Source organism: Scomber japonicus, chromosome 14, assembly GCF_027409825.1.
Source record: "Scomber japonicus isolate fScoJap1 chromosome 14, fScoJap1.pri, whole genome shotgun sequence".
NCBI lineage: Eukaryota > Metazoa > Chordata > Actinopteri > Scombriformes > Scombridae > Scomber > Scomber japonicus.
The window spans coordinates 12,552,282-12,578,085 of NC_070591.1; the positions used below are offsets into that span (position 1 = coordinate 12,552,282).

The following is a 25,804-nucleotide window of genomic DNA, read 5'->3' on the forward strand; positions in this document are numbered from 1 at the left end:
TTGTGTGATTAACCCCTTAAAGGACAGGTTCATTGTCTTTCAAACTGTCAATAGGTTTTTCTTGCCATAATCATTCCTCCTGTTCATATCAATCATGAGAGATCTCTTAAGCATTGGTTGTTTTTCTGTTAAAGTTCCTCTTTTTGTTACTATACTTCCACTACAGCTCAACAGGGAAACACAAAGAAGAAATTTGAAGCTAAAAAGACTGTAAATGTGGCAGATATCCACTTGATATGACTAATTCAGACCGTTTGTAGCCTCATATAAACTTCAAATAAACTTTTAAATGCACAAAATACTGTGTGGACACACTCTGGATTTTGGCCTCCATCACTTACATTAAAATCACATTTTAATAGCCAGTTTGAACAGGAGGAATGATTGCAGTGAAGAAAATATCTTTTAGTGTCCATGTGGACAACTGTTGTTTTAAGACTTGAACATTTGTGAACCTGTCCTTTAAAACCTCACAGACATGACAAATTCAAACTTTGCAGCTGAACATTGTTGAAATCCACAGAACCTTATTTTAAATTCTTGTGGAAATACCAAAGTTTCATACCAAAGACATCAAATATGTCAGGATTAATATTGGGTAAATGTGAAGATGTGATGACTTATAAACTGAAGGATACATCACTGAAAACAAAAGGAGTAAGAGTTTAGACAAAACCTAAAACATTAATAGGATCTGCTGGCTGTGTTGGGAGGAGTTTTTGTGTATATTTGTGCGTTTATAGCCTAAAAACACATTCATTAGTCTTAACCAGATGTAAAAGTAGAGTCTGTCCTGAAAGTTTGGTAGATCAAGCAGTGATAGACAATGAAAGACTCGTATGTCACAATATTATAGTATCTAGCTTCATGTCTCCTAACCTCCACTAGAGGACAGACAGGAGCAACATGTTAGTGAGACTTTAACCTTGAGAACGGCATCACTTCTAACAAAGTTTACCTTAAACGTTGTTGAAACTATACATGAGGCTTTGTTGAGTTTGTAGAGTCCCATCTGTTTTACATGATAGCAGTTACTGGAAATACAACATGAAGATTTTATACATTAATATCTTTTAGTTGATGTTCAGTATATCCTGAGATTAGTGGTTCAGACTGTACGGCTCATGGTTAGGTCATCAGATATGATTTGATACCATTTTGTATAACTGACTTTGTCACAAAGTTACACAGTGATCATCTGATTCAATGCTTCCCAGAAAAATGTACTTCAGCTTTGAGACACATCTTATTTTAAAATACTGAATGCAACATTTCAGGTAATAAAACCATTCATGCCATCATGTATATAATTAACAGTACTTTGGAATAACCCCCCCCCCCCCCCCCCAAACTTTTCCTCATGTTCATGGACAACATGTTTTGCTGCTACTGCAAAACAGATCAAGACTTTCAAACATATGTGACACAAAAACAAAAAAAGTGAGTCTGGCTGCAAATTATGCCTCTAGTAATGTGAAGATGATATATTTTAAGAGTATGTTGGTGCATTTGAACTACTACTGTATGCTTTTTAATTGGGAATATTACATTTGTGACCACTATATGTCTTTAAAATGATTCGGCTTCACCAAGAGTTGTTTGGTTTCCAGTTCTTCTGTCTAGTTACACCATTAACGTTATCATCCACGTCTCAATTACAATAAAAATTGGGACTTTTCAGCTTTATAATAATTATCATAAAACCAAAGGTGAACAACTCTGCCAATGTCTGTCATTAAATGTAACTAAACTCATATGTAATGGATGTAAATAGTGTTCTATGGTTTATGTACAATATTTTGAACTGTAATAATAAAAACATCTAGATTAGTAATGACGCTTGCAAGTTGTCAAAACGGAAATTTCTCCCATTTCTACCAATACTCCCATTTGTTCCGGCATTGAGTTTTTTTATGGAAACCGTCAGGTCCAGTGTTTGAGGAGACTTGTATAAGTGACTAAAAGTCAGGATATCCTCTGCTGCTTACATTTTTGACAATATGTCAATATGACTTACCCTAACCCTTAGTCATCCTACTTCACAAAGGTGCAATACTGACTCACTGTTTTTCACATAAATATCTAAATACCGTATGTAGCAGAATGCAAACCTGATTTACATCCCGAACTGGAGGAAATATTCATTACATTATAATTTTCCATTTGTGACACCATATCACCATGTAGCTCTGATTGACTTGTTTGAATGACACCATTTTGCTTAAATATTTGACAGAAAGTCCACTCCAAATCTAATGTTCCTGTAGTGTATGTATACATACAATATTGTATTGTATTAATTACCTGTTGCTTAATACGTCAGAAGGCTGGAGGAACTATTTTATATTTATCGATCCATATTTATACTTTTCTTTGTTGAGTATTCATCATTCTCCTACTCTGCAACAGAAGACTGTATAAAGCAGTATTAATAATATGAAACAATCACAATGATCTAATTTCCTTTGAAAGAAAAGCGATAGTTACACTGGCTAAAGGAAAACTCACCTGTCAAAATAACCTGAAACGTGTATTATCACAGTGCAGCAAGATGAGCATCAATCTTTCCTCAACAGCAGTGGGAAGCAATCCCTTGCTGCAGGTTTTTTTTTTTTTTTTGGTTGAACAAGGCAATATAAGAAGATGTCTGACATTCGGAAAACAAAACATAAAAAGACAAACTTTAAAATATTAAAGGATCCCTTTATCATGTCAGGATGTGCTGTACATCTGGCAGAATAAAACATAAAGCAGAAAAGTCCAAAGCATCTAAAGTGCAGAGGTTAAAACTTTTTAAACTGATTTACAACAGACAGCGCATTTAAAACACAGCATAGATTAACAAAAACACACAAAAGTTTGACCAACTAAACATCCGTGAACAGTTCCTCTGGGGGTTAACCTGTGTCTGTACCTGTGTGTGTGTGTGTGTGTGTGTGTGAGAGAGAGAGTGTGTGTGTGTGTGTGTGTGTGTCCCTTATGTCCTTTATCAGACCTGATGGCAGCTGGTGTTGCCGACTGTAGCATGTGTCTAAAATAAACTGCTATGTTATAAACAGGGGCAAATAAAAGAGGGACTTGAGTGTGAAACTGTTATCCTAAAGTTTAAAACGGTTTAAAATCCAGATGCAGACGCTGGGAACCATTCATAAAGGGGAGTTCAGTCTGATGGGAGTCTGATCCAGAGAGGTTTGACCTGTACCATGGGACAGTCTGATGGGACAGTGCTGAAGCATTAAAAACAGACACAATGCTCATGTCTCTGTCGGAGAGTTGAGACAGGTAGGTAGGCTGTGTGTGAGAGAGGGGGTTGTGGATGATGGGTCGAGTGGATTCGCTGCTGTGCGTCCTCTTTGCTTGTGTTTTTTCCTCCCACCATCTAGAATAGCTGGATCATGGACTCCCGGGACTTGCCCACTCCGATCCACTTGACTGAGGAAACATAGAAGCACAGGTAGGTGTTAGCTTACCTTCAAGTAGAAGCTGGAATTAAATCAAGACTGGGTCCAAATTACATTTAGTCTAAATCGGGTCATGTAAGGGTCCTTTTGTAATGCAGCAGGTCTCAGGTCTGTCTGTCAATCAGCACCTTTACACGCACTCAAGAAAACAGCTGACTCAGGTAATCAGACAATATGTCACTATAGTAACCAGTTAATGGTTGGTTTATGGTCGATTATAGTTGTTACGAATGGCGACAGTTTAAAGCGGAGTGAAATGCCAGCATCATAAAGGGGGGGTGGTATCATTTACATAAAGAAATGCAAACAGTGCTGAACTCAGTTGCTCACATGACAAGTGACAGAAATAACTGTGTCATGAATGAAAAAAAGAGAGCTAGAGAGAGAAGTTTGTTAATTTCTGGAAAGTTACCCCAGAAATGGCCCCATACCGCTCTCCTAACCAGATGTCTGAAAGGTATGTGCGGGTTAGAGGTTTTCTGAAGCTATATGACCATCTGACAAGCACCTCTGATGTAGTATAGCGGCCATATGAGCCTGCGTATATATGCTGCACATCACTCATCAGATTTCCTCCTTTACTTACTACTTTATTTTGGACACTGAGCTCCCTTTTTTTTGTTATTTTATGTGTCGGTTCAGCAAGATGACAGACAGACAGAGAGACAGAGAGAGAGGAGGTGAAACTTCTCCTGACAGCATGAATGTGTATGACGAGAGCTCATCACTCCAAGTAATTATCCTTCCTTTCATCGCCTCACTTTGCTGTCACTGTGGTGCATTTGCTTGTCTGAAGTCTTTGTCATGCACAACTAAAAAAAGTTTAGATTCGATTAGAAACTTGAACAATTGGCGTCAAAAATCGTGATCCTCCAGGAGAGTTTTTGTTTACTGAACATTTATTGAGAGAGCCAACTAACTCTCTTTATTTAAGTAAATCAAGATGACTTAATACATATTCTGGATTTCATGATTGTGTGATTGTGATTGTGTGTGTGTGTGTGTGTGTGTGTGTGTGTGTGCAGTCGTACTAGGCACTCCCACATGCTCCTCAATGAAGTGAACATATTTCTGGGCATTCTCCGGCAGCTCCTCAAAGCTTCTAGCGGCTGAAGTGTCGCTCTTCCAGCCAGGCAGCGTCTCATACTGGACCTCCACACACTGTAACACCTCCTGATTGGCTGGCACAGAGTCAATGGAAAGAAGGCACATGATTAACTTTACGAGAGACACCATTTAAACTTCTATGACAGTAGATCAATACGTTTCGGCCTTGAAATGGAGCACTCTATAAATAAGAAAATACTGACAAAAAGGTCAGACGATATCCAATTGAATCATTAAACCCACGTTTTTTACTGCCAACATCATTTAAGAGAAATAAGACAGAGAGAACACTTTTCTACAATATTGTTCTTAGCCATTTCATTATGGATTAAAATGACATTTATTCTTTTTAAACATTTTGACAAACAAGCACTCAATCATACACCAGCTCACCTGGAAAGTGAGGTATAGATTGGTTGCCGACTTTGTATGCTACGCCCACTTTGATCTCTGAGAGCACGTCAAGTATGTCGAGTTTGGTAAGAGCTAACCTGGTGGGGAACAGAGGGGACAGGAAGGTCTTATTAGTGTGCACTAACTGAACAGATGGGTTACTCTAGTCTATAGTGACACTAAAACAGTCAAAAACAAGAATTCTTGAGGGGTTTTAAGAAGAAACGGGGCAACCAATGATCTATTTCTTGATGTCTCCCTTTTGTTTAAATTAGGCCAGAAAAGCTGCATATAACTGATAAACAACTGCACTGTATAGACAACAAAAAATCCTGTTACACTCACGCGGTAAAGCCATTAATCATGTGTGCATATTTGATGAGCACCAGATCCAGCCAACCACATCGCCTCTTCCTGCCTGTGGTCACTCCCACCTCCTTCCCTCGTGTCTGCAGCAGCTCTCCAATCTCCTAAAAAGACAAGAAGATGAGTTAAGAAAGACTTATACATATACTTTTTTTTTTTTTAAGTGCTTCCCATCGTTCAATATGACTTATGTGACAGTGAAATCAAGCAGTCACAGAAACTAAAAATGTCCCACCAATAAATGTTGGCGTCTGCATTCAAGCTACAGTTTTAGTCATGAACAGGTGTCACAGACAGATTTATTGACCCAACAAATGAAGGTTACAACAGCTAGTTATTGGTGGCAGTGTAATGACACTTCCTCTGAGGGGAGCTGTTTCACAACAGTACTACTCATAGTCACTTCACATATCACATCATTATGTTTTGCCCAGGTAGACAAGGTGAATATTACATAAAAACAAGTTTATTTCACCAATGTTCTTGTACTGTGCAGGCTTAAGCCATCTTTGTAAGATAAAGTAATTATCCTCATCTTTAAACATGATTTTATGTCATGTGTGCACACTGATGGGTGTTATGCAGGGCGTGTCTTCTTACGTTGCTCTGTTCTGACGGGAAAGCTCCGATGCCCACTCTGGTGGTGTAGGCCTTCACAACCCCGTAAACCTCGCCGACATTCTGAGGCGGCATGCCGAGACCCGTACACACCCCGCCCACCGTGCAGTTGGACGATGTCACGAACGGGTACGTCCCTGCAATGACAGAGTGACCGAAAAAACTGATCGTACCTTGTCCTTTAATTCATTGAGGCAGGTTGAACAAACATGCAATTAAAAGACAGATTTAAGTGGGCACATTTTGTCAAGAGGGATACATTTGTGAGGGATCTCTACATTAAAGCATATATTCTAGTCTTGCAGCAATCAGAGCACTGTGGATTTGTAGTGAGAGCTATGAGCTGTTACCGAATAAGGCACTATGTTGACATAGCGAATATGTTTGTTTTAGCACCTGCCCTCATATAGCTGGCTGACTAGTCCAGGCTGGACTTGTCCTCAGGGCTGTGACCTTCTTGCCTCAATCACTAGACACCACTGAAACTACAGCTCATTAGATGTTCCAATAGTTTTGGACGAGCTCACTGCGTGATGGCGAGGTCTCTTGATTGCATAAGATGTTCTCAAATATTTTGTCATGAATTTGGCTTGAGGGTAACCGTCTTGTGGATAGTTGGAATGTCTGAAAAGAAAGAACTTCGCCTGTCTAATATTTTAAATACTGAGTGAAGCAGAATGCAACTGGTCTTTTTTCTTCCCTGAGGATGTGCCTGAGGTAATAATAACAATAAGCCAGCTTTACTTCAGGTATTTTTATTTTAAATGATGTGCTTCAGAATTTGTCCACTTCACTTTTGTGCCAGTGCAGATTTTCAGCTGCTGGAAGCTGCCCACATGCAGAGCGTCTCAGTGTTCAAATAGATAGCTGACACAAGTTTGGTCCCTGCACCAGCCAGTGCATCCATCAGCAGTCGCTTGTTCTCTCAAAGCTAAACACTGATGTCCTACATGCTCCTGAACTCCAATCAGCCTTGACAACAGTTTTGCAAACACATGATGTTATTGTAAAATAATGGTGATAAAGTTATAGATTGCTGCTAATGTGACATTTGCCACCATTTCTTAAGAAGTAGAGAGACTTTAAAATCAGTCTGCAGGACACTGTATCCTCATGCTAACAGAGTTATTACAAACATTATTGTTTTGATTATCAGTGTTGGACCTCGACTGTAATTTAATCTGCTCAGTGCCGTCACTGCTTTCACTAATGACAGCTCTGCTCTGTTACAGTGACATACTAGGACATCTAGAGGATTAGTGTGTTTAGTCTGGGGTGTCATTATCTGAGAGGACAAATAAAACTAAAACAAATGTAATGCTTTCAATATTTGAACATTTCTGAATTTAATAATTACTGGTCGACTCACTGGCAGACTGCTGATACAGGGTCTCTTTTGTGCTCATGCACAGTCAAGTGTGGCTTTATCTTGTGAGCGTGCACATCAAGCCTGGATGCCAGAGCACGTCAGCAGTAGTTAGTAAACTTACCATCATCCCTAGTTTGAGTTCCAAGCAGGCTTTTGTAAAGAGCATGACAAAGCTTAAGTGTTTCAGGGCAATATCACTGGGTCACCGTAGAGGCACTGATCAGCGATTTACTATTAGAAATGACATTTATACTGAGAGTACAGGTTAGCAGACAGAAGTTGGCTTGTTATCAGATGGGTCAGATGGAAAATATGCAAACAAACAAGTTAAGAGTAAAGCGTGCGTCACTGTGGTGCACATGCATACTTGTATATACACACACAGTGAAGTACTGACCAAAGTCTATGTCCAGCAGCGCTGCATTGGCTCCTTCTACCAAAATCTTCTTTGGAGGACCATGAAGAGCTTCGTACATATAGTGCACCCCGTCTCTCACCATGGGCTTGATCTGCTCCACATAATCCTACGAAACGAGAACATACAAAATTACTATGAAGACGAAAATGTATTAAATATCTTGAGAAATATTATTTGTTTAATTGCATTACCTTTAATTTAACCAGCTCTCCTTCTTTGTCAATCTCAAGAGTGGGGTACATGGCCTTGTACTGCTGGGCCAGTACTTTATACCTGTAACAAGCAAGGGAACCAAGAACCTTTCAAAGAACTGTAGATTCACTATGAGTTTTGACTCAAACATCAGCATCACATGCCAGTAAATGGAAAGACAAAACAAAACAACAATGACTTGTCAGTTCCTCCAATGTGAAAATGATGATTTTTATATTCTATTCTGATGCTATAAAAATGCGCAGATGAAATCACAAACATAACTTTCAGTTTCTAGTTTAGTTCACGTTGTTCTATTGTACCTAGTTCCTTAAAAACAGTTCCTGCATTCATGGTGAAGTTCCCTGTGTTTCAAACAGGCGATAAAGCTGGAGATAAGTTTCTGATGTAAAATTGTATCAAGTTTCTGAGAAATTCCCTGCTTTTCCTTGAAGCTTCAGTGAGGGAAAATGACTGTAAGGCATGATACAGATAATGCCGTTATACATGCACAAATTTATGATTCATCCTACCATCTTTATAGGGCTTAATTGACATAAAATATAAACCTAATCAAAACTCTTAGAGAGCTTATCTTGAAAAGGTGGGGCAAACCTTTCAGAGAACTGGGTGAAGTCAGCCAACAGGTCACATATCCTGAGGCCGCTACGTGCTGCTTTAGCTGAGTACACTGGACCAATCCCCTTCTTTGTTGTCCCGAGGCTGAGCAGGCCGAGAAAGGAGAAAAGAGAGAGGAAAAAAAAAGGAAAGGCATTAGCATGTGATCTCAATCCTGAAAATAACTTTTTACACTTACAAAAGAGTTTCATATCATCCACTCGATTACCCTGAAACTCCTGTAACATGTCCGACTGAAGTTACTTTCATACCGTCACCAAAATGCATGCATGGGTGGATGACAGTAAATTGATACAGATGTTGATGGAGTCGTAAGCAACAGGTGAGGTTTTATCTGAATAGTCCAATGTTGATTATGGACTTGTGAGAAAGAGCAGATGCTGAAGGGCGTCATATGACTATTTTCTGCCTCTCTACAAGCTCAAGCAACCCCAATTTTAACCCTCCAATCAACAAAAGCCACGACACTACATTTCTCTCTCTCTCTATATATATATATATATATATATATATATATATATATCATTGAGACTCTGTAGACTTATTGTGCCCTTGTTAAACTACCTAAACATTTACATACTGTACAACACTCTAAACTTATTCCATTTGGCAATTGGGCTTATTAAAAGGAATGACTAGCACCAGACAGTTTGCCTACTCAGCATGCAATATACAGTATGGAAATAGCCAAAGATCTCTTGGTTATTGAGTTTCATCATAAGCACCAGTGTGTGTGTCACATGCAATGTTCATTCCCCATGTGTATAGAGTGCATGACTCAAAAGACTTTGATACTTTATATGGTTATTAGTATTTTAAAATGTGGCATAAAAATCCTCAATAAAGTGTTGAATGATACCTTTTAAATCTTAAATATGGCAATAAACATCACATCGCAATTCACAACAAAATTCTGCTATTTCAACAACTTTGATTGGTTACAGAGTTCAAATAGATGTTAGGAGCACATCATTTTTCCCAGCAGATGTGACACTGATCCTCTTGAATCAATAGATCTCATCTTTTGGGATAAAAATGAGCGTGGTGTACATTAGGATCAGACTGTGGCTCACACAGGGCTGCTGTGGCCTGTCTTTAATGCATTTGTAACCAGAGGAAATTCTACACCTTTCTTGTGTTTGTGTGGATGTTTCAGCAGCTATAATAAGAATTGTTGCTGTAAACAATCTGAGTGATGCATCAACTTACAAGAACTGGTTTCAACTGTGATCAAAAATGTTGTTATTTTAAGCCTGTTGCATGTTTTAGCACCTTTGTGGAATTACTTCCATAAGCCAGACCTTTGATATGTCTAGTTTTAAGGAACTTGAGTCAGTTATCTGACTCTGCGACTGCAATCTGCCCTGACTTCCAGCAGTGGAGCTCGTAGGATTCCTGGAGAAGCTGAAAATCCACCGGTCTGTACAAGCAATCTGCTCAAAGCTTACAATGACTGTGCCACTAAAGTGAACAAGCATTCTCACACACACAGTATCTGACTGGGTGTTTGAGGCTTTGGTTCTGAGCTGGTAAAGATGACCCTGCTTTCAACAGGAATACACATGGTCTCTCTTGAGGTTAATACACTGAACGCTTCGCAGGGTCAGCTTAACATTCCTCACATAGATCTGTACGGTTCACTGCCCAGGCTGGACATGTATTAGAACAAAATTGTTTTAACAAATGGTGTGTAGTAAAACAGACTTATACAGTCAGGGTATCTGGACTGACTACATGAAAGACTTCTCTATTTGCACAATCTAAAAGTCTGTTTGCTGATTCATGAAGTCTCTTAGTGATGAAGCACTGACTCTCCATCTCCGTGTCCCTGCTCCAGGGCGGCTGCACCGTCTGTCTGCCCTCTGAACTCTCTGAGGACGCCTCCAGGCAGAGCAGTGATGAAATTATATGCATGTGTGTCGCTGGGGAGAGACATCTCTGGACTTATGTGGACATTTAAAGTGTAGATAACTGTAAGTGCACATTTATAAAAGAAATTTAGATATCTGTTCAATTTTAATTAAAAGTTATCTTGTAAAAAATAATCTGTATATATAATGAATATGTCAATATTTATCTACAGGGATCTGTTTAGAAATTGGCTGTTGACTTTTTTGTTGGATATGGGGACATATTATTAAAATAAATGTAACTAGAGAGGAAACTAATATTCTTATTATGATTAATCTGCAGGTTATGTTTTTTTGTTAGGTCTTAAAAACATCTGAAATCATTTTCATCAAAGTTTCCTAGAGCACAACATCTTGCTTTGCTCCACTTACTGCAAAATATCCAAAATACTGAAGTTACTAAAATGTAAGACAAGTAAAAGCAGCACGTTTTCACATGTGAGAAGCAGAACCATCACATGTTCCTGCTGTTATTTCTGTCTGAAAGATGAATCAATTAGTTTTATTCATAGTGCTGAATTCAGAAAAAGCAGAGGCTCTAGGCTAAACCAGCCACTAGAGGGATTTTTGTTGGTTTAAAAAAAAAAAAATCTCCCTTGTACCAACAATTGTGACACAAAATGCATTGCAAGAGGTGCAGAACAAAAGTCAGATAGAACCATCCAGACAGCGGATCACAGGCGTTACTGAACTTCATGTGACAAATCCTCATATGAAGAAATACTGCGACAAGAATGCTGAAAATATGCAAACAATCAAAGTAGAGGAAAGCGAGGAGTTGTGCAGTTTCTTATCCATGGTCTGCTTTAGTCTGTGATGTTTTGTTTCCAAACACACTCTGAATACTTGATCATGAGGCAAAAGGTGAAATCATGTCCCTGAGTATTAAACCAGCTTTCTCTTAACAAATGACTCACAAGATTTGTCAGACTGATGACTGATCTGTTTGTAAATGTGTGTATGTGTGTGCTGCAGCCATTGGTAAGTAACTGGTTTCTTACTTCTTGCCTGCTTGCTCTTGTCTCTGCTGTTCCTGAACGCCATCGACCGCTTGGTGGAAGTCAAACACTGCGGAGGAGGGAGAGAGGGTACACACACTCTCACACACCTAGAAGAAAGCAGGGCGTCCACACATTCACACTCACGCTTTTTTTTTCTGCATGCGTGCACTCAAACATTCACACATAGCTTCTTGTTGTTTTTTTTTTTAAAGAGTGACTGGCAGGACTTACCGATGTGTGCTCTGTCTGAGATGATCAACCTCTTCTCCCAGTCTTTTAGACCTGAACATACAAATACAAATTGAGTCTCTACACAGACTTGTTCTGTTTCTGCTCATTACGTAAAGTATGTGTTTAACTCACTTTTTCCTTTGCGTTCGTTCTTTTCTGCCTCTTCGAACAGGCCTGGAAGGTGGATCACTACACCATTACCTGAGGCACAAAAAAACAAAGTTTATAATATAGAACAACCCTGAATAAAGATTGTAAAGATGCAGTTGTTTCATATGATTCCATGATATTAATGTTCTTAGATTTGGAGGATCTATCAACTTCAGTGGTTCCCAATATGACCCCTTGCGACTTCTCTTCATGGTATAAACATGTCCATAATCCATCAGTTGGAAAATTTCCACCAAAAGTGAAGCTAATTACATCTGATTATCATTTTCTCAATGAATCATTTTTCCTATAAAATGTAAAATTATGAACAAATGTCTTTGCTGTGTTTGTTTGGTCATATCAAGAGCTCAAAATACAAATATATTGAGTTTACTTTCATATCTGACAAATAAAAGTTTCAAATCTTCTTATTTGAGACGCTTCTACAATCAAATAGTTTGATGTTGTTCCTTAAAAAAGTACTAAAACATCTATTTGATTATCTAAATAGCTATTGATTCATTTTCTGTTGATCATGAACTGCAACTAATCGTAACAGCTTTACTTAAAATCGTGTTATATTGATTCATTTTAATCATTTTTACATTTTAATCATTTTATTTTAATCAGATAGATTGATAGTTTGATTGATTGATTCTGTGTGAGAGTGGGTTCTTTAAAAAGGAGCCAGCAGCCCTTAAATGTACAATCATTGTGCTGTTTGGGTACTTTGTGTAAAAGCTTTCACCAAATTGTATATATTGTTAATAAAATGCTTTGCGTAGTGTCTCGTGCTGGGATTAAGAAGTGCCTTGAAATCAGCACAGCTCATACAAAGCTTCTAGTAATAGAAAGTGAAATAGCAATAAGCCAAAAATGATTAATGGCTGCAATTTAATACTGTTTTTTTCTGTATTATTTGTCAAATGTTATATTTCGTAAAATATCCAAAAAGAAAAAGATGAAATCCCAGAATGAATGAAAGAATGAATGAACACTTATTTTTGAATACACCCTTCTTCCATAGTTAGTTAAATCTATGCCTGCTCATTGAAAAATTCTAAACTACTGGACTCAATAAACGTATCTCTATCGAAAATATTACTTATTAAAGTCCAAACAAATAAAGTAAATTAAAATAAAGTCACATCTAAACCCGAGTAAGTCAACATCTATCATTGTAACAGCAGCCACAGGTGAGCACTGGCAGCCTAACTGTGATGTAACAGGATGTATTTATCAGACAGAGCTGGCCCAAACTTTGCCTGCTCACAAGAGTATTCAAACATCTGTCCCTAATTATCTTTTTAATTGGGTTGCATTAAGTGGTGTGGGTGAAGTAATTACTTTGACCAAATTCAATGTAAAAATGTAAGGAATGATGAATGATCAGTGTGAAATGACAGTGTGGAGATAAATGTGAGAGATGTAACATTCGCTGCTCGAGAACAGGAAAGACCTGAACTTTCAGCGCTGGGGGGCATGAATGTACTCACATATGGTCTGAGAATAAAAATAAACAGAAATACCTCTCCACTCTCTTTGCACAATGAAGATATAATGATACCACTGTGAATACAATCACAAGCATTTTCTAGTCGTCTCACAGTTTTATGAGCACACAGTGTACAGTTGAAGTTGCTTCATGTATCGATGCAAATTGTCACTACCGAGTAACACTGAACATTTAGACCTGTTGCTACAAGACAAACCTAGATTTTCTTTTCAAAATGACACACAGATGTGAAATGGCTAAAGTCTAAAGTTCAGTTATGATAGCAGTAAAAGCTAATTAAATTTTCTGTTGAATCACAGTCTTGAATTTAAGAGACATATTACATGAGGGAAAGTTACTGTGAGGCATGATGAACTACAGCTTGGGCTCATTTTCTGTATGACAATGAATCACATATACAAAATACAGCCTCATCATAGAAAGAAACACTACAGCTCTACATTTATAGTTCTATCTCCATTCACTGTGGATGTTAGAAATGAGAAAGACAGAAAGTGGCAGACATGAATGACAAACTAGCCTGCTGTTCTTTTAAAAATGATCTTAACACATGCCAAATAATCACCGGAGCTCAGTCGCTGTGTTTTACAGTTTTTAGTCTCGTGGAAGGTTCGATGTGCAGAGCATAAATAGTCTCTGTCAGAGAGTAGGCACCCTCAAGGAGCTCTCAGCTTTAAAAAACAGTGGTGGTACTGTTGGGCACTTTGGGTAAAAGCTTCCACCAAATTGGACGTATTGTTAAGGAAATGCTGTGCATAGTGTTCGGATTAATGGTGGCATTTTGACGAGAGCAACACAGAAAAAGCTTCTGGTAAGAAGTGGGGTGAAAAGTGGTGAGAATACAAAGTTCAACAGAGTCATCATGACTAAGAAAAAAATGGCTGCAATAACTTTTGTTTGTCCAATTTCACTTTTCAATCAAAATGAACAAATACACTTCCTTTTCTTTTATATAAAAACTTAAAATAATGAAGCTAAAATGACAAAAACAACAAATGATGTAACAAGTGCACCATGTGCTGAAGTGCAGGTCACACTTGACACGCTGCACTGCAAACCTCTCAGAGTGCTTGAACCTGCAGAATGGCATTAACGTGTCGTATATATATCAAAGAGGAAAAAGGACAAACTTAATTAAGTATCGACAGATCTTACAGCTGTGTATGTGTAAGCGCAGATGTGCAGAGCCAGAAAGAAGAAGTAATACACCATTAGCTAATGAAGTTACTGCAGATGAGTGGATATGATGTAGCCTGCAGTCTGGCTCTGAGTCAAGCCGATCACACTCACTGTGGCAGTCTTTAAAATGGAGGCTGTTCTGCTGGCGATGACGAGTGCCAGACTAAAAGGAGGCTCAATCAATTCATCAAGTAAATAGCGAGCTAAGATGGCCTTGGAACGAGAGTGTGTGCATAAATGTGCGTGTGTGTGTATGTATGTGCAAATCAAAGTGTAGATCGCACAACTGCTTGCGTCTGTACCCACCAATGAAAGCGGTGACCTTGGGGTTGATGATGCCGCTGGGGAGGAGGTGAAAGTCGTACTCCACTGAGTCAACCACCACCGTGTGTCCTGCGTTGTTGCCGCCCTGCAGATAAGAGACAGAGACCAATGAAGGGAGACAAGCAGAGACACAGAAGCACAAGCTTAATGGAAACTCTGAAAGTTTGTTTGTCTGAAACTGGAAGGCAGGCTGAATAGTTTGGCAAGTAGCAACAAGCATCATACATAAACCTCTGGCCACTGTGTGTTAGTATGTTTGCTGCTCTGTGCTGTTGCTTAGAAACATCTGCTCACTATGAACTCAAACCCAAACTTCAGTTAAAGTTTCTCTCCAGTGTAAACTTACTGACAAAGGTGTCAGTAACAGAAATGTCAAGTGGATTGTTGGTACTGTGGTTTAAATAGTCATCTACCTTCTACAACATAACTGGAGACATGTCCGAGCAAGACTTGCTGCTCCCAACACCAACATAAAAACAAATGTGCAGCCAGAAGCCAACGCCATACTGCAACAGAGGACAGGTAGCGCGACCAATGACATGTTGTTTTACAAGCCACTAACAAGCTTACCTGCCTTTTGTGGCACTTATCAAGTATCAAAGGTTTGGCAGTCATTGTCACTTAGCTCAGAAAACAAGAAGCTAAAAGTGGGAGACAAATAATGTTTTTATTCTACTCTTCAATACAAGCAGTTAGGGCTGCAACTATTGATTATTTTCTAGTTCAATCAATTATATTTTCTTGATTAATTGCTTAATCATTTTGTCTGTACATAAACTGCCAGTAAATAGTGAAAAATGGGCGTTATAATTTCCCACAGTCCAAGTTGAAGTCTTCAGATGAAGTTTTTTCCCCCAACCAAAAGTCAAAATCCAGATTTTCAGTTTACTCTATTGTATTGTATAACAAATAAAAGCATTACATTATAACATTTGAGAGGCTGGATCCAGCAAAAGTCTGAAAGATCAATTATCAAGACATTAGCTGATAAACTAATCTATTAATAAACTCATAGTTATAGCTCTACAAGCAGTCACTGACATTACCTTTCTGGCTCACCTACTAACACCTTCAGTGGTGATGCCTCAAATAATAACCCGACAAGAATACCTTATATTTAGGCTAAAAACAATTATGAAACATTAAATTGAAATATGTTTTTTGTGCACATGTACTGAAATAAATAAAATGTTCTCAGAAACAATATTTTAATGATTAAGCCTCATCCAGACAGCAGGAAAACACACTTTCAACTACTACATCAATAGGTTCAAATCATTCAAACATCTTTTGACTAATTATTTAAAGCCAGACCGTATGTGCTCACTTGATGTTAATCTGGACACTGCATGCAGGCCTGCACATGATTTACAACAGCTGAGAATGAAGATAAAAAAAAATGCAACAGTGGAGCCCGGAAAGGGAACAGTGAGTCCTCTGGCGTCACAATCTGACCTGTTTTGCTCCTCTCTGCTTTACACTTCACAGACCGAGATACAAAGCTCTGCAGCTCATGAAATTAGAAACTTCTGGAGAAAGAATAAATGATGAGATACAGATGAGAAAACCCAGAGAATGATAATAGGAGTGAACAGAATGAGTACGTTCAGCAGTGGGATCATCTTCCAGCTTGGTTTATATTTACCATGTGCTTCAGTGATGCTGCGATTTAACCACATGATCAGACAGATCTGTGCATGACACGCCGAGGAGGCAGAAACAACCAAAAACACACACTGGCACTCTCTTGTAATCCATGAAAGTGGCTGTTGTGTTCACCGCTGCTGACTGACATGAACACAATTTTATGTACATGAGGAAACAAGAGGAGTTCAGCCATGATACACGTTGTTTAACGCTGAATACTGAGGGGAATAGTTTTCATTCAGCTTTTGGATTCAAATCAAATGACATGTCTGGTCCATTACAAATATTAAGGGGGGGTTGGAGGGATTGAATAATGAAGCAGCTGTGGATTCGTTCATGCCTGTGCAGCTTGCGTCACTGTTCAGTACCTGAGGTGCCAACTCAACTTACACCATCCTGTGACCGGGACGTTTTTACCACTGCTGTAGCCTGTGGATATAAATCATGACCAACATGTGCTTTGAACACATAGGGTTATTCGTGGTCACAGCAGTGCTCTGAAGGTGGAGTGGAGGAACAGGTGGGAGGGGGAGTAAATGCCTCTCCTTTTTAGATACTTTTACAATCCATGCCACCCCCAGGCAGAAGGTAACTCCGGGCCTCATAGTGTCCCGTGATGGGCCTCTCATTCCTACCACAAGAAACTTCATATACTCGGTCACCTGCTGCTGTTCTGTGGTTTGTGAAGTGCTGCACAGATTATCCAACTGTGTATTAAGGTTACAATAAAAAGGGATTTGGCTTAACACAGGGGTGTCAGGAAAGATGAGCTGCTCAAACTGAAGGGCTGTTGTGACACAAACAATTTCACTTGACCCGACTGGAGATCAGTGATTTTCCAGATATGACAGATGGAGGCATTCACAGACACAAAGTGGGAAAAAAATATAAAACTAAAAAGTTTAGTATGAAATTAGACTTTTTAGCGTTTCTCTTATTTTTCTGTACTTTGTTTTATGTTTATAATTGGGTTTTCTTTTTTAATTGTGTGTTTTAATGTTTCAAACTTTTAATTTAAAAAAATAGGTTTTTCATCTCAATGTGACTTCCTGGTTAAATAAAGCTGCCTTGCCTTGCCTTATATCTCTTTCAGTACGAAGACAGGACCTGAGTAAAGCCTGAGTTTACTGTTGTTGTCGTTGATGGATCAAGATGTGTTACCTGATCTGGAGCTGCAACAGTGCTATTGACCGGAGATCGACATGGATCTGGCAGTGCTGTGCTTTGATGTGGAGAGGGAAGACTTTGCTACTATGGCTGAAATTAGAACAGTTTGATCCGCACAAAAATGCTCTATTTGTTGCATACTGGCTCTTTATGCAGATCCTCAGTTTGGCCTCTGACTGAAACAGTCCGTTTTAGCTCGTCTCTTTAAACCTGCAGTGCAGTGCATATAAATGAACGTCTGTTACATTCAAGCCCTTGCCAAATGAGTTTACATAATGCTGATTAAGCCTACCACTGCTAGATAAATGTATTTCACAGAATATAAATCTTGTGTCAGGCGCAACATTCCTGCACTGGCCGTTAATCACGTGGCTCTTCAAGATTTTCCATATGTTATCGGACTGAATGGATTAAATTCTGATAGTGAAACAAATCATTTCACAGAGGTGGCGTGACACTGAAAACAACGTGTCCATCGTTTTAAGGCGGCATCAAGTCCCACACTCCAGCTTTAAGGTCCTGATGAGGCCACTGTGAACTGCCTGGTTTGCTTATGGAAGATGCCTATTGGCTCAAATACATGGTTGATGCTGAATCAGATGGAAAACTACGCAACCTTGTTAACCAAGGCTACAGATCATCATCGAGGAGTAAGTAGATGTAACATAACAAGCAAAGGATTCAGTGAAGGCTGAAGCCCTGGTTTTTGACTTGCAGGCAGCATTTTTACATATGTTCACCTCCAGTTTTTATACTTTGACGACATTAAATATAGACACCCGACAAAAAAAAATGACCCAAACAATCGATTGTCAAAATAGTTCCTTGATTAATTCATCAACTTGTCATTGGAGCTTTAAGTGTAGTAATGTGTTGAAGACCTAGAACTCATTACAACTATATCTTGTGTCAAACATGGTGACCAGATGTAGGTTTAGTATCTTGTATCAAACACACAGGTTGTGTATCAGACTGTCTCTGAGCAGCATGGTGCCATGGTGAGTACAGAAACCACCTCCTGAATAGATGAATTGTCTTAAGTTTAAGCCCCAAAGTTGGCAACCACCTACCTTTTTCAAGTATTGTTTAACAGGAAACTGAAAGCACCTGGACATTAATCTGCAATGGATGACGCATTGAGATGATAGGTATGTGTGCTGGGCAGGGTTAGTTTTTATATAGGACAAATTAGGTGTGACCTTTTAATTAGTTCTTATGTGTCTTAGGGAATGTTTTGCACACAAGAAGCCACGACATGACAATAGAGACAATAGTTAGTCAACCAAGCCCTGGATTCAGCAAATATCTCCTTAGCAACCACGTTGCATTGAATGTGCGTGTGGTACAGGTGCCTCCAGCTTAAACGACATATTATTATGACACAGCTAACAGCGAATAACCTGTATCTAAGAAACACAAATGCAACACACCAACTGAACCCACAGGGTAATCTTGACTGGATTTTTCAGACATTTGCTCCAACAGAAAGGGAATATTTAACCATACCGTCATCTGTAACTGTACTTGACCTTTTAATGCGTTTCATTTAAATTTTAACTTAAGTCATAAAAACATAATCCCTTTACAGACTATATAACTGTGAGATAAAGTTCATTAACCTGGCTTCAGTCTTCAGCTGATTTTTTGATTTCTCATGCTGAAAACAAACTCAGTATTCATTCAGAATAATATTGCGCAACTAACAATCATTTTCATTATCAAATAATTTGCCTGTTGTTTTTTTCAATTAATCAACTGGTTTGTCTCTTAAATAGTGAAAAAAATGCTAATTTACATTGTCCTGCTCAACTTATTGACTAATGATTTCAGCTCTAAAACATCACATAAGGTGATGCACCTTACCATTATTTCCTATATTTGTTAATCTACCAATTATTTTATCGATTAACGGATTATTCACATCAGAAAATTGTGAATAATGTATGAATGTGCCTGTTAAAATTTCTTACAACCAAGATGGCATCTCTACGATATTCACTTTACTATCATGTACTACTCAATTAATTAACTAATCATTACAGCTCTAAAAATAAATTAAATAAACTTGGTTATTTTACTGTTATTACTTCTTCAATGCAACATGATAAATGGATGGGAGATACAGCTGCAGCAACTCTGAATGGGAGTACACTGGAGCAGTAGTCTAATGAGTAAATATACGTGAAGCATGATACGGATATACGATATTTTACAATTATGCCCGCTGACTACCCTCCCGTTGGTCTCCTGATTCGTGTTTTGGGTAAGACGCCTTCTCAACTACACACCCATCTTTCCCCAACTGTGACTTCCGCAATCTCCAAGGTCTGAACTGTAAGGAACACCGTGCAGAAGTGCTGTCAAAGCCTATTTTATAAAAAGATCAACACTATATGCGCCAACACTTCCCTGCTGACCCACACACAAGCCCCCCACCACCTCACCCCTAAAAACGCATGCATGCCATAATGTATGGGTGGACGCTGTGCAGTAACACAGCCGGAGAGAGGAGTTTATTTTTACATATCTGTCGCCTTGGAAGGAGTGCAGGAAGACATATCTGAGAGGCAGGAGAATCCTTGTTATGTCAACTTATCAACAGAGACCACAAATAGTCCTCTGAACGCCACAGTTAGTATGCACACTCAAAAGATTAGCAACTCTGGCTGTGTTATTTAATGACGAAGAATAATATGGTATAAGTTTTACATTTGTGGTCCTGGCCAAATCAATAATAACCATAACACAGAGTATTGAAAACTGTTGGGCATCAAATGTCTTTACTTATTTCTTGATCAAACACCTGGTTTAAATCATAGGTTTTGGTAATTTTATTATATTCTATTGAAGAGTCATTGTCATTTAGTATTTAAAAAGCTAAGGGGGAAAAAATGATTTTAATTTTAGGGAGGTTGGGGGCAGATTGCAGACGTGGGATTTATATGAAGTTTGTATTCGTTAGCAACAGTTGATAGATGACAAGTAACAAGGTGACAGAGATAGTGGGGGGAATGAAAAGCATCAAAGAACCAATGTGGGAGCTGAACTGCAGACTTTGTGGTTATGGGGCATGCATCTTAACAAGTAGAGTGCTGGGACATGCCCAAAAGAAAAAGTGCAAAAAAGCACAAAAAAGTGTTGTCAGTTAAAGAGTATAAAACTGTGGGCGGTGTTATTGTTGGCTTTAATACAACTATAACATTATGCTCAAAAAGAATAAAACCCTATAATGTAAGATAATGGATTACTTATTTCATCTTAGTCTCAAACCATTAAAACTGGACTTTCATACCAAAATGAAATAAATGGAAACCAGTAGTTGCCAAATGACAGGAAAACAAATGTATTGCAAGTATAAGAACTATTAAATATGAAATGAATGTCCTTGTTTGTATTAAAAGGGTTAAAGCATCCAAAAACACTGCAGTAATCTTATCATTCTGACCTCATATCCTGCTTTAGTCGCTCACTACTATATATGCACAGACTGTGTTGCAGGCAAAGTATCAACAAACACACAGAGCCAGAAGCTCCAACTGACTGAAGTCTATTCAAAAGAAACAGGAAGTGTTCAAACTAAACTGAACTTAAAATGTCTTGTTGCCCAAGTAAAACTATTGCTAAAACACATTTGGATCCAGAGAGGTGAACTGAATACACTTGTTTTATTCATGCTAATAGCTACACACCTTACATCAGAGACCAGCAGACCAAGTCTGACCTGTCTTTCACAAGCTGGCTGTACATCAACATGTTGGGAACAAATGTAATTTAAGTATGTGGCTCTGGCCCATCAAAGTAGGACCTTTTTTTTTTAACATTTTAGGTATAAGTTCAGTCCTCCTTCTTGTTCTCACTCACTGCCCTACCTACTTAATGTTCGAGCAGATCAGGGACTGGCATCTCCCGAGTACACTCCAGAGAAAGCCACAGCCGCATCTCAAGCCCAAAACAAAATTTCACACACACACCCACTGGCATTACATTCTTATTTCAAAAGCCACCTGCTTTGCATTAGGAAACCAGGCCACATGCAAATTCAACACAGAAGCGACAGGAGTTGAGCCAGTGAGTCCCTCTCCTGCAACGATGTGCACTGCTACACAGTGACAGAGTCCAGATAAAGAAGAAGTGGAGGCGCTAAAATTACAGTTTGATAAGATAAAAAGAATCACAAGCATTTGATGTGCTGAAACTTTGATAGGGAACAACAGCATGACATTAGCTGTACAGTCAAATTAGCATATATTTATACACACTGCATGGGCCCTGAATCTGAAGTGACTGTTGTTAACTGTAGAGCTTCAACAAATAATTGATTAATTGCCAAATATGAATTTTAATCGGCAACTATTTTGATGATTTTGAGTAATTTTTAAAGAAAAAAGTCTTAATTCTTTGGTTCCAGTTTCTCAGATGTGAATATTTCCTGGTTTCTTTAGTCTTGTATGAGAGTACATTTTGACACACCCTTAAATTCCTGATGTTAGGTAAAAAAACAACAGCTGTCTGAACATTCAGACATGCTGAGCTGTATGTTCAACATGTGATCAGTGTTGTCTTGTTTTGTAGCACGACCCTCCCAGTCTGTGTGAAATGATAAGGAAGTTTACGTAGTTGTACCTAGTGTGTAAATACAATGTGGGTATGTCTAAGTGCAGCGTACAGCATCTGAACAATATTTTAAATATGTGCATCTGAACGGTCAATAATTGGTTGTCTGAAGAACAACATTCCTGTTAGACTGTAAACTTTGACGTAGTCCATTGTCCTTCTCCCATTTTATAGGTAAAGGGTTACCATACTTTATTTTTTACAGTATTTATGTACTTTGAATCATGTTATTTGTTGATGCTGTGTCCCTTACGCTTATCCTCATCATTATCCTGTACTGTCAATTATCCTGCTTTATAGACCTGCAATGATTAGTTCATTTTTAGTCACAGTTTGTAACTAACTAACTAACAAACTGGGCAAAGCAAACAAACTCAACTATGACAATATTTTCCACATGACGTTGCATCATTTTTGGGTCTGACTCCTGCCAAAAATCATTTAGTCAAGCTTCTGAAATGTGAACATTTTGTTGCTTTTCTTTGTCATACGTGACAGTAAACTGAATATATTCAGGTTTTAGACTGCAGGTCAGACAAAAGAAGACATCTGAATACATCTTTTTGAGCTGCGTGTGGAAATAATAACAGCATTTTTCTCTATTTACTGACAAGTCACAGACAAAACGATTCATCAAGAGAAGAATCATTATTTGCAGTATAATCACAATTAGTACTGTGGGTATAATGGTCATTTCACCCTGATACAATAGTCCAGTTACTGAACAGAATAATACAACTATAATGTAACTACTGCAGCCTTCATGACGAGGACACGACTGCTGCAGCAAGTCTCATATCCTAATATGTATGTATGTATGTATGTAAGGTTAGATGTTAGTTCGAAGACTTATGGTCAAGTTCACTCAAATCACCTTTCCCAAAGCTTCAACTACAATAATATATATATACTTTGCAAAAACCAACACAGGTCAACAGACTGAAGCATGAGTCCACTATAACAGGCAAAGCAACTAAGGCTAAATTACACACACTAAAATATGACATATGGAAATATTATGAATACCACAGAGGTGATGGATAACATCCACATAATGGTCATCTCTCTGCTCTATAATTAAACTCATGTAAAGAACTGATGTGACAGTGAATCATAAAGCAAACCTGCAGCCCAACATCAGTGCAGCCCTTTAGCTTTAACGCACTGACGGTGCCATAAAAGCCCCGGTGAAGCGGATCATGCACCGGGGGAGCTTCAGCCGGATAGGGGTACCTTCAGCCGCCTTGTCATGTGCACACGACAGGAGACAGATCATCAGAGCAGTATGCAGGTGTCTGTGCAGCTAAGCAGCTAGCAGGAATTCAAGGTGACATTAGCAGAAATAGTGGCTGAAGATGTTGGTTAGCTAGCCGGCTGGAGGTGAGCTTGAAGCCCGACTTATGGCGGCGGAGAGCGGGTGTGCTCAGCCGGGGCTACCTGCTCGGTTTCCGGGGACGCACGCATAACAAATGACGGCAACACGGAGGAGGCTAACCAACCTGACATCTGCACACCATGTCCGCGTCTTGTGCCAGCAGGTCCACAACTTTTCCTTTCCCCTCGTCGCCCCACTGAGCCCCGAGCACCACCGTCACTTTGTTGCCGACCGGCGGTCTTGGGGCTCCTGTCGTCGGGCTGCCGCCACCGTTCAGGGGCCCCGCCGCGGGCTCCTGACTCCCACTTTCCGACATTTCTGCTGGGTCCCTGGTTGGACTACACGCTGCGCTGCACCAAAGATAGCCAAGAGATGTCAAGCAAAGAAGAAATTGCCTCGCACATGCGCACAAGTGGCTAAAAAAAAAAAAATACAATTAAAGGATGGGTTCACCATTTTTCATGTCTGTCAGGTGACCATATTTCCTCTCTGTAATCACTCCTCCTGTTCATACTGGCTGTTAAAAGATCCCTTTAAACGTGTTTTCACTGTACAGTAAGTGACAGGGGCCAAAATCATTTTTCATTCATTTTCTGCAAAAATGAATTAAAAATGTATCTGAAGTTTATGAGGCTACAGCAGTCTGAGTTAGTGGATATCTGACACATTTACAGTCCTTTTAGCATCAGATTCACTCTTTGTGTTTCCTTAAAGTATAAGATATTTACTTGAATTGACACACGTTGATACCTGAAGCTTCATATCAGCTTCAGATGGACTTTTAAATGCATTTTTTGTACAGAATAGGCACGTTTGTGTATCATCATACACTGTAAATACATTATGAAAGGATCTTGTATTGGTCAGTATGAACCAGTGGAATGTTTACTGCAAGAAAAAAAAAATCAGTGTTTATTTTGGCTCCTGACTATTGTGTTAAATCAATATTTAATAGTCCTCCATTAAAGTAAATACATGTAGTGGAATAGAAATGAAATCTGAATCTCTGAAATGACGTGCAGTGAAAACATAAAGCAGCAGAATATGTATATACTCAAGTAAAATATAAGCACCCCAACATTAAGAACAATGTAGACTACTTGAGTAAATAATAATTTCCACCAGTGATTTAGAATGATTTCATCTTGATTAATAGTTTTCAAAAAGGATGTAAAACCTCTCTTAGTTTATACATATTCAAAAATAATGAACAGTACCTTACATTTAAAAATTAATTATATTACTGTCCCTACAGGGTTCTGAGTGAAACTCTATTATATTTATATCAATGTTATAATAATAATAATGATATATTTTAGATCCAGAAAGAAAATACATTTATACAATGCTTTTCAAGCTACTCATTAGATGCTCCTTACAGTGGAAGAAAGTAAATAATCTATAAATAAAACAGACTAAAAGCAAGAGGGCACAGTAAAACTACATTAAGTAGCAGAAGACATTAAATCAAATGTTAAAAGCAGACCAAAAATTGAGAGTTTTGAATAGTTTTTTGAATGTGGTTGTTTTGTCAAACAATAGCATCAAGCACCCACCTGTCCCACAAACTGTGTATGAATGAAACATGCAGATGAGTTGTCACCTAACAACACTGCTGTTTTCAGTCAACAGACAGCAGACATTTAATCTAACTATTCATACTGCAGCTTTAAATCGAGCTTTATAGGCACAGTTGTATCCTAAAGTATTTGCTTCCCTCTAGTGGTGAGAGTAAAGTCATGCACTAGCCTCATTGTTTCACATTATGGATAATTATGACCATGAAGAGGTGTATCAAACCAGTTTAACATGTTTACAGTCCTTCTTTAAATAGGGCTCCATGTTCAGAGGTTACAAATATAAACAAAAAGCAACATAAAACAATCATTAATACTTCAGTACATTCTTGTTTGTGTCTGTGTACCTGCTGCAGATGGAGATGCACAGTGATCTCACATCACGACTGTCCTTTCATCCCCTCTGAGCTCAGCGTGGGACAGATGGTCAACAGGGTGGATGAGGATGAGAACTGGGAGCGGCGGGCACAGGTCACGACTCAGGCTACCCTCGACATAAGGGCCCCTTAAAAAATATTGATTGTTGTACACACTGATTTTGTTTCATGAA

The 25,804-nt window shown here is 38.7% G+C and overlaps 1 protein-coding gene across 2 annotated transcripts; it reads right to left on the bottom strand.

Annotated features, from left to right (window-relative positions):
* Positions 1-2,606: 2,606 nt before the first annotated feature.
* adss2 (adenylosuccinate synthase 2) lies at positions 2,607-24,003 on the bottom strand. 2 transcript variants are annotated; one of them, XR_008322925.1, is made up of 13 exons: positions 23,802-24,003; positions 14,857-14,959; positions 11,838-11,906; positions 11,706-11,756; positions 11,475-11,541; positions 8,540-8,647; positions 7,924-8,005; positions 7,712-7,838; positions 5,928-6,082; positions 5,307-5,431; positions 4,962-5,059; positions 4,493-4,634; positions 2,607-3,432 (listed from the first exon to the last, which is right to left on the bottom strand). XR_008322925.1 is itself a non-coding variant. In XM_053333157.1 (13 exons), exons 1-13 carry the CDS (start codon positions 23,991-23,993, stop codon positions 3,380-3,382), a joined length of 1,380 nt encoding a protein of 459 aa, XP_053189132.1. In that variant the 5' UTR covers positions 23,994-24,003; the 3' UTR covers positions 2,607-3,379. The 2 variants fall into 2 exon arrangements, 1 of the variants encoding a protein (XP_053189132.1); XM_053333157.1 differs by having other exon boundaries at positions 4,493-4,642.
* Positions 24,004-25,804: the final 1,801 nt, after the last annotated feature.

Bases quoted from the DNA above. Each gene is read 5' to 3' on its own strand.
- adss2 (XM_053333157.1), bottom strand. From the start codon at position 23,993: ATGTCGGAAAGTGGGAGTCAGGAGCCCGCGGCGGGGCCCCTGAACGGT. The intron at 11,907-14,856 runs GTGGGTACAGAC...TTTGTGCCTCAG, and splicing joins CAAGGTCACCGCTTTCATTG to GTAATGGTGTAGTGATCCAC. The intron at 7,839-7,923 runs GTAATGCAATTA...CTCGTTTCGTAG, and splicing joins GAGAGCTGGTTAAATTAAAG to GATTATGTGGAGCAGATCAA.